At 38.7% G+C, this 17,930-nt stretch overlaps 1 protein-coding gene across 1 annotated transcript; it reads left to right on the forward strand.

Annotated features, from left to right (window-relative positions):
- Positions 1-969: 969 nt before the first annotated feature.
- LOC140161846 (ultra-long-chain fatty acid omega-hydroxylase-like) lies at positions 970-15,435 on the forward strand. The gene is made up of 10 exons (XM_072185142.1): positions 970-1,153; positions 4,909-5,083; positions 5,316-5,500; positions 7,445-7,569; positions 7,753-7,815; positions 7,966-8,089; positions 8,781-9,043; positions 9,817-10,012; positions 12,167-12,249; positions 15,214-15,435. Exons 1-10 carry the CDS (start codon positions 986-988, stop codon positions 15,380-15,382), a joined length of 1,551 nt encoding a protein of 516 aa, XP_072041243.1. The 5' UTR covers positions 970-985; the 3' UTR covers positions 15,383-15,435.
- Positions 15,436-17,930: the final 2,495 nt, after the last annotated feature.

Consider the following 17,930-nt stretch of genomic DNA (forward strand, 5'->3'; position numbering starts at 1 on the left):
GGGGTCCGGAAGATCGCGAACTGCTAGATCACAAGTGAGCATTGCTAAAGTTAGGCATGCGTTGCAAATATACCCAAAGATCAGCAGCTCAAGACGCCACCCCCTTCGCAACATTTCCCACGCAAGGTTTATTCGGGCCATCCGGACAATTTTAGAGTTATTATGGTTATACCATGGAGATAGTAGAGATTTGGTTATACGAGGAAGTATCCATACAAACTGCAGCACCGTCATGGATTTTTCATCGCCATACCGATCAATACACCCCCGCATGGTAACTGAAACCGCGTGCAGCTACAAAAAAGGTTGGTTTTATTCAAATGAGTATAACTCATCTTTGGTGTAAGCAAATAAAACAATTCTTTTTTATTTAGACGTTCAGAATCTGCTCTTTTCAATGATAGGCCTATTTTCATTTACAGCGGATTCCTTCCAGATCTCGAACAAACGCGAAACAAACATGAGTTTACTTCCGTTTGAATCAGTTTGTACAAACACCCACGGCAGTAGCCAATATTTTGAAGTAACAATGGAAGTAAGCGTTTCGTTTAACTAAATGTTTATTTACTTAATTTAGTTACTTTATTTGAACATGTCCTTGAATAGTTCGACGACTCAAACAGAGCGTGAAAAGCTCGACGGTTCAAAGTGCAATATTTCTTGCGACATGATTGAGACCAAGTAAGGGACACTGACGTAGCAGATAAGGGAACACGTCAGGTATTAGCAGGTAAGGGAACTCGTCATTATAAATAAATACATATACCTACATACATGCATATCCATACACTACTATTTTGACAAGTTAGTCCTATCCAAACGATTTATCGATAAATTAAAGTTCTTTCCTCTTCCGAGTCATTTCAGAATGATTCAGTCAACGGCGTTATCCCGGCTGGAATAACATAAAGACTTACGGTATTAACTATTTCATGTATTTTGTTTTGTTTCTTTGTTTTGCTTATGACCAGATCATCAAAATACCATGGATCTCAGCACATGTTTTATTCTGGTAGGATGTTTCCTATTGGTTCCTCTGGTATACCTCATAGTCAGCATTGCAAAATTTATGAGAACAGTACGTCACCATACCAAGGCAGTATTACAATGGCCAGGGCCGGAAAGGCATTGGTTCTGGGGAACTATGCATCACGTAAGCCTCTCAGTTTGTTTGTGACTTTGCTTCCAGGGGTGTAGCAAGCGGGTGGACAGGGTGGACGAAGTCCATGGGCCCCGAGGGTTCAGGGGCCCCGAGCAACAGCGAAAATGAAATAAGGGGTTCAGCTTGAAGTTCAGATGGATGAAAGTGTAAGTGCTTTTTATCAACACTAATGCGGTCGGGTGATTTGTCCTATTGTACCAGATCTTGATGGGGCCCCTGTAAGATTCTCCATAAGGCAATTTAAAAAAAATTATATGCCAAAATTATACTCTACAAATTTAACATTTCCATCTTTGTGGTATTTACAATATTAGTTGTATGTCGGAAAATCATGAAAAATTGTGTTGCCGGCCATGTTGAAAATAAATTAAAGAAAAACTGATTTAATTAATTGCCTTCATTAGGCGTAGTACTATAAACAGTCTCGACAGAATCTATGAAAGTGTTGGTTGAACATGTTGAGGGGCCTAATATATTCAAGTGATAATGTGTATGTAATAAACACAAATGTGAGATGATGAATCTCAACACAATAGGAAGTATAGCAATCTTGGTGTGTAAAATTTTTAAATGTAAACTTGAAGGGAACAACCCAAATGTTTGATGATCATGAAGTCATAAACGAAGCCTTTTAGTAAGGGTAGTGAGTCAAAAAGGCTGATTTGTTGCCACATTTGTCATGTTTGTAATGTTTACACATGTCAGTCCCAACTTACACGTAATTTGATTCAACCAAATTCGTTGTGTTTTTTAGGACAAAAGTAAATTTGAATTAAAATATCCCATTAGAACACCACAGTTAAGCGGCTGAGATAATGGAAACTTTCCTAATAATGTTGCATATTTTTTTGGGCAAAGAATGAAAATTTGACCGAAATCGTATATTAACACTACTATTATTAAAACGCAAAAGTCCATGGTAAAAGGTTTCCATGACTACTTGATTCACGAGAAGACACATGAATAATTTTTATGGTGATCCAATGACCCGTTAATTCTGTATAGCTGTAAGAATTAAGTTCATTCAGAATGATTGCACATGTTACAGGTAGACTAATGCGGTCCATACACGTTCACCTATATTTGGCAATATCAAAGACCCTAGATCGGGCCTTAGATATAAAATGTACACACGATCATTAATAGTTTACAGTGGTAGATTTTATATCTTGTGTCTTTGATATTGCCCATTATATCCTTCATTCATAGATTCTTGTTCATTGATTGGTTAAAAGTGTGTCACGTGATCAAAAATAAACACACTATTTTAGTTTAGTTTAGTTTAGTTTTTATTTAGCATTGCAACATATACAAAAATACAGAAAAATGGTAAGACATCAAGTACAATGCATCAAAATTTAACAACAATAATAAAATGTGCACAAACCACAAAATGCCATCCCAGACTGGAACGGCATACACGCCACAACACCAAAAGTTGCAAGGCAAGGATAGCCCGTATGCAGGCTTATTTCCAATGGGGTCCCAAAACAAACAAGAGCACCAATGGTGCTGTAGCTCATTTTCCCTAATTAAATATGCAAATTAGCTAATTAATATGCTTAAAATATGAGTATTCTGTGAGGAAGTGCAAAAAAGTACTATTTACGTCCGTAAATAGTACCTTTAAGCCGTAAATAGTACTTTTGGATATTTACTATTTACGGATAGCAGCATACCCACGTCGCAGTCCATTAAGCATAACAATAACATTGAACGTCGACATTGACTATATGAGTATTTTGTCACTGCCGAGAAACGACAACACAAAAATGGCGAAATATAAATCAAGCTGGAGTGGGCTGCTACTGCTGAAGAAGATGCACGATTTCAGCTGTTTAATTTGAATTGTTACCAGTTCTAGCGAAGGAATATGTTTTACACCAACACAGAGTCAGATTCAGAGCAATACTGACATGGTAAGCTTAAAAACAAACACTGACAGTGCGAGACTACGGTCTTGGACCGCCGGCCGCCTAGCCGGCCTAGTGCCGTGCTTACGGAGGCCTATCCCGATGCATGATGGCCTTCGAGTTTAGGCCTACATGTAAATCTATTTACATGTGCACCTTTTCACTAATCTTTGTACAAATAATCTATGAATGACATGAATGAAGGCAAAGTGGAATGAAGATACAACTTGAACAAAATACACTGACAATGAGTAAGCTTAAAAAACCATGAACACATGAACATGCATGACATTACAGTGGGAGTCCATGCATAGGTCCTACCTAGGCCTTTCTCGCAACATGGTGGAGTTTTCATGTAATCTTTTAACCAATCAATGAACAAAAAATCTATGAATGAAGGATATAAAACAAATATATACAGCCTTCATGAGAGGTTCTGGTTAAAACTATGGTCCCTCGGTGAGATCAATAGTACTATTTTCCTTCGGGGCTGCGCCCCTCAGGAAAATAGTACTATTGATCTCACCTCGGCCCATAGTTTTAACCAGAACCTCTCATGGCATGGCAGTATATATTTGTATAATATAATTGAACATTTATGGGCCGCATTAGGACTATTTACATTTACGTTAGAAGGAGGGGAGGGGTTCAGCCTCCTAACGAAAGGACTTTTGTTTATAGGACTTACCGAACTTTCGGGTTGTCCTCTTAGAAATAAAGCTCAAGTAATAAAGGAGAGGTTAAAAGGGCCCCGTATTGCTCCTTGTCCATGGGCCCGAGGCTCGTGCTACGCCCCTGTTTGCTTCTCAGCTTTTCTCTAATCCTAACCTGCTAACCATAATGCATTGGATACATATATGGCCGATTCATACCCCATGTATTCGAGGTTGTCGAATATCATGCAACAAGGATTCGTTATACACCCGGTTATACAATCTGTTTCAATTAGTTTTCAGCTTCTAATGCGACCTATACACGATCAATTTGATTGATCAATATCAAAGCCCCTAGATACAAGAGTGGATACAAATCTGCTATTGTGCACTGTACACACGAACATCAATTACTGGTTTTACTGTCCAACCGTCAAACTAGATTAGATCTCTTCAATAATATTGAAGGGAAATATTATTTTTATCCAATCCTGCATCTAGGGTCCCCAATATTGCTCAATCAAATTGATCGTGTATAAGGGAATATTTCCGGGGGGGGGGCACTTCAATATGAAATGGATATAGGTGTAGGGCTGGCACTTTCGCACTAAGGGGCATTCGGTGAGAGCAAAACGTAAAAAATATGGGGTCATTGGGTGAGAGCATGATTTTTGGCATTCGATGAGAGCAAAATGTAAAAAATATGGGGTCATTGGGTGAGAACATGACCTTTTTTTCAAATGGAATCTTTGGGTGAGAGCCGAAACAGCGCCGCAAAAACCTCGAAATCGAATTTCTAGTTTTGTTTTTTCAAAATAAGTAACAAAATCAGTGATAAATGAAAGTTGCTGTTCAAATTGAACTTGTAAGGGTCTTTGGGTGACAGATCAAATGGAAAAATATGGGGTCTTCGGGTGACAGAGCATGTGTTCGTAAAAAAATATGGGGTCTTTGGGTGACAGCGATGCTGAAAAAGGGGTCTTAACAGCCCTACATACGCGTCACCTCCAAAGTGGGAGTGCCGTGTTAAAAAATTCAGGGGTCTTTCGGTGATGCGCGGTCCAAAAACAGTGGGGTCTCTTTCGGGGGAGCATACCCGTATGGTCATTTGATGGAGACATATTATTAATTTTCCTTTCGAATGTCTTCGTTTTGTATTTACCACCATTCTGATCTACAGATGCCTTTGCTGGACCCCAAAGTTCGTGCAAGTGGCATTGCAGACACCCAAGTTGACTACCTTGTTGAACTCACTAAACGATACCCATTCGGACACTATGACTTCTTTACATTCATGAGACCGCAACTAATGTGCAACCATCCCAACCTTATCAGACAAATCTTAAAGAGGAGTGGTAAGTGCAGTAATCAGTCCTTGTTATCATCTTCACTAAACCAGTATTGTGGACAATTATTTTTCGTCAACATGGTTTCGATCGACGATTTCGCTTTTACGATTAGATTTTGCTGATCGCACATAAAAGTGAAATCGTAAAATTTGATTGGCTTGTATATTTTAAGAAATTCATTATCTTTCTTTTCCCATGCCGTTTCTCTTTTTTACCTTAACTGCTCTCATTCTTTTAGACCCAAAGCCGATTGGAATTGGGAATGCAAGCTACAACTTTTTACTTCCATGGCTGGGAGACGGGCTTCTATTAGCTTCAGGGAAGAAATGGTTCCGTAACAGGCGACTTCTAACTCCAGCGTTTCATTTCGATATTTTGAAGCCATACATTTACATCTACAATAAGGAAGTTGATATTTTGCTGGTAATTTTTTTAAATTTCAATAAGAATAATCAAGCGCATGTTTCTTGTATAGAGCAATCTTTTTAATTTGGAACTGCTCGGTGACCTCTAATTGATCAGCAATTAGACCACATAAGTTTAGACATATAAATAGGCCGGAGTAATGCTTTGGTAGATCATCACCAGGTCAGTCCATGAAGCTAGCAGTCATCTTTGGAGCCGTCTTTTCACCATTAAGATGAGCATTTCTAGAGTCTGGATCGGTATTAGACTCCCACAGTCTCGGTTCCATCTCTGGGTACACAAAGCTACACCACCTTCTCTTCAGAACTCCACAAATAATACCCACACGCCACTGCATCTTACAAACCCAGCAAACATTGAGTTATCACAACCGTAACCACTAAATACCAGCAACAAAGTTATAGCAATTCTTGGGCACTGTGTGTCGACGAGACCTCGATTGACCGTAACAATTTATTACTAATTCTCCTTCACTGACCGAGACTGTTAGATTTTGTTAGAAAAGTCCTTTCCAAATAATTTTCAAACTATGTGCAGTGACTGTTGTGTCATTTATGACAGCCCTTACTTTTTGAATATTGGCGCTTTATAAATTTTGTTTTGTTTTGTTTGTTGTTGTTGTTGTTGCCCCATTGTCAATTCAAATGTGGTACGCACATAACATGCATAACCATGATAACCCCGGGTAATAACAGAGAGTAGATATTCTTGAGAGGGCACTCTATTCACGTGGTTTCTTTTCCAACGCTAAAAGATCACGAATGTTGGTGGTTTGCAAATGAAAAGTGTCCGCACTATCGATTGATTACGTAACTGTTATGAATAATTTATTAGGTTTTTCAATGCAATCGCCTCGACCCATTAATACATATTATCTGTATTATCAAAGTACATGGAATAGCAATCCGGTGAGTTCACTGAACTACGCCCTAATACTGATGGAGTTTTAATGGCGTTTAATGGCGCTAATCCTCTCCATACACAGATGAACAAATACAATAGATGAAGGTCAACACGTATGACCTCCTATGTGACATGTTATATGTGATGTACAAAAACCTGAATATCATAAAGATCAGTATTCGTTTGTGCATATGAACTGCACATTTACGTTGCTAAATATTACTCATTATATATAATGACAAATATTGGTATTATGACAATACGGTATACACATTGTATATAAAACGACTAATAGATCCTACTATCATGGCGTCAGGTCAATGTTCATCATACCCCGTATGTTTCTTAAAATTCATTCATATTTGAGACAAATTGCTGTGCCAATTTTATTGGTGCACAGGTAGATCCGTGTTTTTTTAAAATTTTCATTTCCTTTTAATGAAAGAATTAAGGGTTTCCACTGCACGGGGGCCACAAGGGTGATACTAATTTTAATGCTATATTTTCAAAACGAATACGTGCTCCCGGTTGGCTCTATAGCGATTTCACAGAAAAGGTATTTCTAGTGCAATGCAGCGTCGGACTCTAGCTGAGAGCGTAGCCTAAGTCATTCCGGACTCCAAAAAGGGCTCTCCATACACAAATGAACAAACACAAAGCAGGGTAGTTTCCTCCGTGACCAGCTTGATTTCGATGGAGCGGAACCAAATTGGCTGCCCTGGTAATAACCCAGCCAGTTCTATTGTCATTTTGTGGGCGCGGCTTATACAAAATGGCAAGGCAGAGAGAGCACGGACGTGATATTTTGGCAGGCCGAGGGGGGGGGAGTAAGCGATTTTAGCGGGGTGGGGTGGGGTTCAAGCGATTTTATTTTATAATTATTGCACAGCCCCTAAGTGAATTATTAAATTTTACAATATAGGATAATCGACAAATTAGTTGAAATTTCTTGTCATAATAATACTGAGAAAGAGCAAGAACAGCGAAAACACTGTCCGTTCTAACATCCAACGTGTTTTTTGTTTTGTTCTGTTTTAGAATAAAATGGATGTTTTTTTGTTAGAAGACCAAAGCTTGGAAGTATGTAAACACATCAGCCTCTGTACCTTGGATATTTTGTTAAGGTGTGCTTTCTCGCAAGATAGCAATTGTCAGATGAAATGGTACGATATTCATTCCTTTCATTTTTGATCAAATCGTTAGATAATAAAGAATACGTGTTACTGAGCGATTGCGATTGGTTTTCGCACTGCGGGTAACCCCGTGTTTGTGTAGTATAATTGATATAAAAAATTATTATCTTATTTACTTTATTCATTTATTTTGCTTGTTATTTCTCTAAACAGGAAAGACGACCCTTATGTGGAAGCTGTACGTCAGCTGTCTCTATCTATTATCGAAAGAGTTTTGTTAGTATTGTTTATTTATTTTTACTTCAATATAAAGATTCAACGTGTTATTACAATAGCTTTAGTTTGAGGGAATCTTCCCCGATTCACGACTTTACCACGTTTCTTGTTAAATAACAGTGAAATTTCTATATATTATGCTATTTATAGTGTTCCAATACACACGCTTAATTTTGTGTATAAAACCAGCAAAGAAGGAGTGAAATTTTTCGAAGTCTGTGAGTATGTACACGGAGTCGCCGATAAAGTAATTTCCAATAGACGGAAAGAAATGGTAAGTTATTAACAAATTTAGCTGTTTTCGTGTTATTCAGAGTAAAATCTTGCGAAATGGAATGCACTATATTTCTTGAGTTCATCAATATACTGAAAACCATAGGTCATTAATAAGGAACATAAAAGTAACGTTTCCGATAAGAAGAGTCCGTATATATATGACCGGCCAATCGTTTTTTTCATTTTATGACATGAAAAAAATACGAATTTCTCTTTTTCGTATTTTTATACTTGTGATACCTACAACGGAAAACGATCATTGCGGGCTTTTTTCAATTTTTTAGGTTGAAATAAATCAATTTTTTTAGGTTGAAATAAAAACGATAAACGATCAGAGTGGGCCTTGTTTGTTTTTCTTGATTGAAAATGAAATTATACTAAGGCGACGAAAAAAGAGAAACCCTGTTCTACGGGCAGACGGACCTTTCAAGTAGGGCCGGTCGGTCGTCCTGTTCTTTCGTTTCTTCCTTCTTTTTTTCGTTTTTCGTCGCCTAAACGATTGGCCGGTCATAACTCGGACCCAGAAGGTTGTCAGGGAATTGGTCACAGTAATATATAATTTCCCATGACTATATGCCTCCAAAATTGTAAGCTGCAATAAAGCACCACTTCCTGATCTTCATGACTCCTAAAATGTTAACCATATCTCATGTTTATTTTATAATATTTTTTCATTCTTGTATCTTTAGGCTACACCAAGAAACGATTCAAAGCGCAAGTATCTGGATTTCTTAGACATCTTGGTGGCGGCTCGTGATGATGAAGGACGTGGATTAACAGACCTAGAGATCCGTAATGAAGTGGATACATTCCTATTTGAAGGCCATGATACTACAGCAAGTGGTTTGACATACATGTTGTATTGTTTTGCTAAATATCCTGAATATCAACAGAAAGCACAGCAAGAGATCGATGATATTATGGAAGCAAGAGGATCCGATTATATCCAGTGGTGTGTATGATTTTTCCAATTTTAATAATCAATCCAGAGTTTTTCGGAACTAGAGATAGATGCCGTTGGCGGTTGGTGACGTCTGGCCAGATGAAGGGGGCTAGACCCGGCTAGACCCGTGACGTCACGCAGACGTCACGGGTCTAGTAGAGCTGTTGATTAAATGTACTTTTTTGGCTCAGATCTATGCTGTTTCGTATATTTATCAGCGTTTCCAACCCTTTTGAAACCATCCTAAGGCATTCCATGCGCTACAATGTCAAAATTGTGGCTACACCATAGATATCTCGGGCATCTCTGAGCATTACCAGGTCTGAGCATATGAAAGCAATTCAGGTGTTCCTTCAAAGCTTTAGTCGTGTGCTGCCACCTAGCGGTGGTTCCGGAAACGTGGCGTCAAGTTGGTTAGAACATTTCACAAAGTTACTAACATTGAGAGCAGCTCAGCTCAAAGTATGTTTGCTACATATGGTTAGTTTGGTTACTATCATACAAATAATTCGTTGCCATTGCCTATTATAATTAGGATGAAAGAATTTAATAACCGCAATAAATGTGTTCAGTGTTGCCTTCACAATGTTAACTCACAAAAAATAAAATAACCTCAAACATAATAATTGGGATGAAAGCCTTTAAAATTATGATATATAAGTCATGATAATAATTATTACAGTTTGAAAGTTGGTGTCTAAACAAAGTCCTAAAGACTGGTGCGAAGATAAGGCTTGGAAAAGACATTAATTTACCCTTACGGTTGGTCTCTTTGCGAACAGGGAAGACTTGTCAAAGATGACTTACCTGACTCTATGCATCAAAGAATCTCTCAGGATGTACCCTCCAGTGGCGATTATTTCTAGAATCATTGAAGATGACGTTGAAATCGATGGGAAGGTACTGCCTGCAGGAGTGCAAGCGAATGTTTCCACCTACGGGCTGCATCATAACCCTGAGGTCTGGGTAGACCATATGGTACGTAGCTCTTTATGTGGGTATAACAATAGGGCCTACTTCGTCCATTAACCGGTAACGTTTGTGACCAAAAAGAATTAAAAAACACATTTTCGCTCTAGCATGTCTAGTTTCCTTGCATGTGGTAATAAGTAGTAATTTGCTTGTCGACAGGTCACCATGGTCACACCAACGTATCACAGATTAAACATCTGAACCCTAACGGCCTAAGGAAAGAGAAAAGAAAGAAAGACATGATGCAGTCATGTCTACAGTAGAATTCACCACGACCTTTGCAGGACTTAAACCCCATTAAAAGCTATTAAACCAAGATAACACTCATATTGAAAACAGCTCAACTGATTAAATCAGATCTTCTCTGGTTGTACACATGTTTCTGTTTTATCTGTGCGGTATCACAATGAGCTGGTATTATAGTTTCAGTTTGGTAACCGATTATAAAGGAAACGCAAGGTAACAATGGTATGTGGGCCTTTGTTCACGAAATGAGACAATACTCTGCTTATTGTTAACCAGCATTCTTGAAAATTAGCAACATAATGATTGTTGACTTAACACGGTTTGGAAATAATTTCTTCATATTTTTGGTGTTATCTGTCGTTTACGTATCCTTCCTAAAACACAAAAGTGCGAATACTTCCAAACACCTAAATTGGCTAAAAATTTAGGACATGTTACAAAACTATATTTTCTAGAATTTCAGAGAATACTTTAAATGTAGCTTGTACCATTTTTGTGTGGCATCCTTCAGAAGTGAGCGGTCCGTTACCAATATTTTCGGTCAAATCTCCATTCAATTAACACGGGGAGTTGGCTAGCTATGCCTTGCCCTCACTCATATTTTACCTAGCTGTAATTTTAGGTCATGTTAGAGAAATATATTTGCTAGAAGTTTGGAGAATACTTTAAATATTGGCCGGTTAATTTTCACACAGTGATGTTAACTAGGCAAATGCCTATACTTCTAACATACACTATTTGTAAAGGTCGCGCGTCAATGGTGAGAGCACTGTGTATTGTGTATAGGAAAACGGACCGTACACGGTACGGTTACGGTTAAGTTTTGGAACAGGGGTCAAATACAGGTCGGTAACGTTCGTAACATCACAAAGAAAATAATACTGCAGCCTACATTTCTTTGCATCATTGGGACTTACCCAATGGCGTAGGTTGTGGCGCCCAGGGCTTATGATACATAATGGCGCATCTCTCAAATTCTTGAAACAAATGCGCATAAACATTTGCACAAATCGGGCCTATCATTCATTAATTTTGGTTATGTTGAAGTTGAATATTAATCTTTCAAATGATTTTGTGCTGAAATGCGCACAGAGCATCACTAGGAGGGGGTGCAGAATCGATGCTGAATTGGCCAATTCGTCGCCCCCTAAGGGTGACGCCCAGGGCACGTACCCCCCGTCGCTACCCCGGGTCGCTACACCCCTGGACTTGCTTATAGGTGGATATAAAATGTTATTCGTTTTGTTTTGTTTGCTCTGATAACATTTGTAATTGTTTTGGTGTGAATGGTGTGCTAATTCCAGCATTAAATATCATCTTGAATATTTGGCATGTGAAAATGTGTCATATTGCTGCAAACATTTCTCATGTTTCCGTAGACAGAATAGAGGTTATTCGTGTTCTATACGTTGCATATCCTATCGGCGACTGCTATACCTTGTTTAGGATTATCAAAAGAAGTACCTGCATGTGTAACTATGACTGTTTCAAAAATAGCCCGCCAAAGTCATACAAGTAACTCCGAGGTCGTGCATTGAATTGGATTGAATGAGGACTACTACGGGAACCAGCGCCTTTTGTTAGAAGTCACACATGAGTAGCGTGGATAACCTCTATTTATAAGAGTAGGTTGCTGCGTTATCATCATCATCATCATTATCATCATCATCAGCAGCAGCAGCAGCAGCAGTAGCAAAACACTTGCAGAAGCATCGTCATCAACATCATAATAATATTATTATTTTCTCTTATAACACATATAAAAGTAAAAATTAAAAACATTTACAAGCATGCCGATCTGAGTTTCGTTGTTGCACAACTTGCACTAATGATTATGAAATAACTTCAGAGTGTACCTTGATATCAAGACAATTATTACTTTGTTAATCCATCTATTCTTATTGCTAATAACAGGAATTCAAACCAGAAAGATTTCTGCCAGAAAACATCCAAAAGAAGGACCCCTTTGCCTTTCTTCCTTTTGCAGCGGGGCCGAGGTAAATAATCTGTTCCAATTAAACAATGTGTAATTATGTGAATATTAGTTTCAATTGGTTGAAAATATCAAATCATTTATACATAGAGGTTGGGATTATACTCTCATCGCCTTGTCCATACATATAGAGGTTGGGATTATACTCTCACCTCACGTTGTCCATACATAGAGGTTGGGATTATACCCTCACATCACCTTGTCCATACATAGAGGCACTCACGTTGTCCATACATAGAGGTTGGGATTATACTCTCACATCGCCTTGTCCATACTTAGAGGTTGGGATTATACTCTCACATCACCTTGTCCATACGTAGAGGTTGGGATTATACTCTCACATCACCTTGTCCATACATAGAGGTTGGGATTATACTCTCAAATCACCTTGTCCATACGTAGAGGTTGGGATTATACTCTCACATCACCTTGTCCATACGTAGAGGTTGGGATTATACTCTCACATCACCTTGTCCATACGTAGAGGTTGGGATTATACTCTCACACCACCTTGTCCATACGTAGAGGTTGGGATTATACTCTCACATCACCTTGTCCATACGTAGAGGTTGGGATTATACTCTCACATCGCCTTGTCCATACGTAGAGGTTAGGATTATATTCTCACATCGCCTTGTCCATACATAGAGGTTGGGATTATACTCTCAGCTCACGTTGTCCATACATAGAGGTTGGGATTATACCCTCACATCACCTTGTCCATACATAGAGGCACTCACGTTGTCCATACATAGAGGTTGGGATTATACTCTCACATCGCCTTGTCCATACTTAGAGGTTGGGATTATACTCTCACATCACCTTGTCCATACGTAGAGGTTGGGATTATACTCTCACATCACCTTGTCCATACGTAGAGGTTGGGATTATACTCTCACATCACCTTGTCCATACGTAGAGGTTGGGATTATACTCTCACATCACCTTGTCCATACGTAGAGGTTGGGATTATACTCTCACATCGCCTTGTCCATACGTAGAGGTTAGGATTATACTCTCACATCGCCTTGTCCATACATAGAGGTTGGGATTATACTCTCACATCACCTTGTCCATACGTAGAGGTTAGGATTATACTCTCACATCATCTTGTCCATACATAGAGGTTGGGATTATACTCTAACATCGCCTTGTCCATACATAGAGGTTGGGATTATACTCTCACATCACCTTGTCCATACGTAGAGGTTGGGATTATACTCTCACATCACCTTGTCCATACGTAGAGGTTGGGATTATACTCCCACATCACCTTATCCATACATAGAGGTTGGGATTATACTCTCACATCGCTTTGTCCATACATAGAGGTTGGGATTATACTCTCACATCACCTTGTCCATACATAGAGGTTGGGAGTATACTCTCACATCACCTTGCCCATACGTAGAGGTTAGGGTTATACTCTCACATCATCTTGTCCATACAAAGAGGTTGGGAGTATATTCTTACATCACCTTGTCCATACATAGAGGTTGGGATTATACTCTCAAATCATCATGTCCTTACAAAGAGGTTGGAATTATACTCTCACATCACGTTGTCCATACATAGAGGTTGGGATTATACTCTCACATCACCTTGTCCATACGTAGAGGTTGGGATTATACTCTCACATCGCCTTGTCCATACATAGAGGTTGGGATTATACTCTCACATCACCTTGTCCATACGTAGAGGTTGGGATTATACTCTCACATCACCTTGTCCATACGTAGAGGTTGGGATTATACTCTCACATCGCCTTGTCCATACATAGAGGTTGGGATTATACTCTCACGTCATCTTATCCATACATAGAGGTTGGGATTATACTCTCACATCACCTTGTCCATACGTAGAGGTTGGGATTATACTCTCACATCACCCTGTGTATACGTAGAGGTTGGGATTATACTCTCACATCGCCTTGTCCATACTTAGAGGTTGGGATTATACTCTCAAATCACCTTGTCCATACGTAGAGGTTGGGATTATACTCTCACATCACCTTGTCCATACGTAGAGGTTGGGATTATACTCTCACATCACCTTGTCCATACATAGAGGTTGGGATTATACTCTCACATCACCGTAGAGGTTGGGATTATACTCTCACATCACCTTGTCCATACGTAGAGGTTGGGATTATACTCTCACATCACCTTGTCCATACGTAGAGGTTGGGATTATACTTTCACATCATCTTGTACATACATAGAGGTTGGGATTATACTCTCACATCGCCTTGTCCATACATAGAGGTTGGGATTATACTCTCACATCGCCTTGTCCATATATAGAGGTTGGGATTATACTCTCACATCACCATGTCCATACATAGAGGTTGGGATTATACTCTCACATGACCTTGTCCATACACAGAGGTTGGAATTATACTCTCACATCACCATGACCATACATAGAGGTTGGGATTATACTCTCACATCACCTTGTCCATACATAAGTTTGGAATTATACTCTCACATCATCTTGTCCATACATAAAGGTTGGGATTTTACTCTCACATCACCCTGTCCATACATAGAGGTTGGAATTATACTCTCACATCATCTGACGGTCCATACATAGAGGTTGGGATTATACTCTCACATCACCTTGTCCATACGTAGAGGTTGGGATTATACTCTCACATGACCTTGTCCATACATAGAGGTTGGGAGTATATTCTTACATCACCTTGTCCATACGTAGAGGTTGGGTAGAGTATAATCCCAACCTCTATGTATGGACAGGTGTGATGTGTGACGTGAGATAATCCCAACCTCTATGATGGAGGATGATGTGAGATAATAATCCCAACCTCTACATAGAGGTTGGGATTATACTCTCACATCACCTTGTCCATACGTAGAGGTTGGGTATGATTATACTTAAATGATTGTGTTTATTCTTTACTACGCAAAGGGTTCACTTAAATAAGTTTCTCATTGCATTTGTTACACAGAAATTGCATCGGTCAGACGTTTGCTATGAATGAAATGAAGGTGGTCATTGCAAGAATACTAAGAAGATTTGACTTGACCCTTGACCCCAGCCACGAAGTGCATTTTGCGCAAGAACTTTTGCTGAAACCGTATAACGATATCAAACTGAAATTGAATTGTAGGCGATAATAAGAACAAATTTATTAACGGTGTTAATTATGAGTTCTGTCATAAATCCTGACTACGCCCCTGTTTTATAGTATACTAGCGGGTACCCGCGCTTCGTGCGGGCCCCCGCTAGATGAGTAAATGGGAGCGGTTAGTATAAACGATGAACATCTCAATTATTACGCGGTTAGTGATGTGGTAGGCCTACCATTTGCTGCCTCTATACTTTGCAAACGACTTCCTTAGCATAAAATCTTTTGCGTGATTTTTGTACCAAACACCCTGTTGACTCTCTCTTCTTTCTTTCTTTTTGTCTATTTTTTCTTTGTCTTTCCCTGTCTTTCTTTTCGTTTATCTCTCCCTTTCTCTCTCTTGCTTTCCCGTTGTTTCTTTTTCTTTCTTTTTTTCTTTCTTTCTTTCTTTCTTTCTTTCTTTCTTTCTTTCTTTCTTTCTTTCTTTCTTTCTTTCTTTCTTTCTTTCTTTCTTTCTTTCTTTCTTTCTTTCGTTCTTTTTCTTCTTTCGTTCTTTCTTTCTTTCTTTCTTTCCCTCTTTCTTTCCCTCTTTCCTTCCCCTTTTACTTATTTTTTCTGTCTTTCCTTTTTTCTTTCAGTTTCTCTGGGGGTTTGATAAGGGCAATGGTCCATACAATCACCCCCAAGTTGACACCTGTATACATGTACATGTGGGTTTCTGACAAAATTAACCTCATAGGCCTATTTGGCTAAAAAAGTCACAGTGCCAATTGTTGCGGTCTTCGTCGTGCGAATTTGTTCCACTTTTGCACCATATAATTCACCACTTTAGCTTCATTATGGCCATAAATTAATCTGTCGCCAAAAGGTGCTGGATTCACTGTAGGCCTATTTCAAGAAAGTGACTTAAACGGATCCCATCCCCCCATGTCAAAAGAAACCTATACGCCATCGTTAATGTTGCCAAAAGGTGCCAGATTCACTATTAATATGCCTACTTCTAAGAAATGCTTTTCATCCCTATCCCCCAATGTCAAAAAGAAATCTACTGCGCCATTGTTGAGATATATCATACCATGCTAATCAAACCTAGGCCTACCTTAAAATCTTCGGAAAGTCATCACAAAAGAAGTTTCCAAGAATCATCATAAACGAATGCAGTTGATTTATCATACGGTTGCGATTTATACCGTGCTGGAAGTTTTGTTACCATTAGCGCGTCGGGAAGTTGCCACGACCTGTGCGTAATCCGCGTATAGCAACGCAGCAACGGACCGTAAATAAGCGGGCCACCATTGGTTGATCTACCGAATAAATCCAAATAATTATTTGTATTTATTAATTTATCTATCTATCTATGCATTTACCATTCATCTGGAAATGCTAGAACTTATTTATTTATCTATTTATTAATTTATTTTTCATCTATAATCTCTGAGATGATACCGATGAATCGATCCCAAGAAGTATCGATTATCGGCAGTTCCTCATCAAAGTATCGATCAGTATCGATTATCGGCAAGTTCCTCTTTAATAGTATAGTGATCGTATTTGAGTCAGGCTCTTTAGGAGGTAATTGAAATATACTGGGGTGTGATCCAGGTCATTGTGACCAATCACAAGTAGATTACAAATGATCAAAATGAGTTACCAGTCTGAGCAGCCTCGGACTATGAAATGAAAGAGTACACTTATATTTTCTATATAGGCTACTAGATTCATTGCAATGAGCAATGGCCAAAATTCACTTTAAATTGCAAATCTTGTGCTAAAGGTAACTATTTTCGTATGTTGTCATACGGTTGTAAATTCAATGAACAGTGCCTTTGCTTAAAGAGCGCTTAGAAATGTATAAATTATTGCTTTAATTGAATGTCGGTGTCCAAACCAGAAACGAAAAAGGCGACTTATTTATGCATACGTAGGGGTGTCTGAAGGGGGATATTCCCCCTTGAGAAGTGTGAAACTTTTGCAAACTGAAAGCCCAATTGAAGCCATTTGGTGGACTGTGACAAGTTTTCATTATTATTGTATAAATTATTGCTTTAAATAAAAGAGTATTGGGTGCCCATTTGTTTATCCATACACGGCGGGTCGGCAAATTTTGCAAAATGAAGGTCCAATTGAAGCCATTTGGTACTGGTGCACTTTCTTTTAGGATCTGAGAGAATTGGTTATTTATGTTCACTCAGACATTGTGATACGCTTTTGTGAGATTTTGCCCGAAATTATGCTCAGCATATCAGTCAGCTACCTGCACAACCGATTCTTTTGTTCTGCAAGGCTCACTCAGTCATTTAATGAGGCAATACAAACGATCGAAATTGGTGTTGAAATGAGCAAAATTTTGAGTTACACCTTTTCAGTGTAAAAATTTTTTCTCAGCCAAATGAAAAGCAATAATTTTCATTTTTTCAGTAAATGGCTGGAAAAACTATAATGCTTGATACTGATTTTTTTAAATCCTGGTGTTAAACTTAGGCCTGAAATTCAGTCATTTAGTGTAAGATATTCGATTTTTATAGGCTTCAGCTCGGCCCGCGAGCTTTTTCTTGGATCAACCTTTTAGCTTTTCAAAGTAATATAGTTCGCTAATG

Source organism: Amphiura filiformis, chromosome 1, assembly GCF_039555335.1.
Source record: "Amphiura filiformis chromosome 1, Afil_fr2py, whole genome shotgun sequence".
Taxonomy (NCBI): Eukaryota; Metazoa; Echinodermata; class Ophiuroidea; order Amphilepidida; family Amphiuridae; genus Amphiura; species Amphiura filiformis.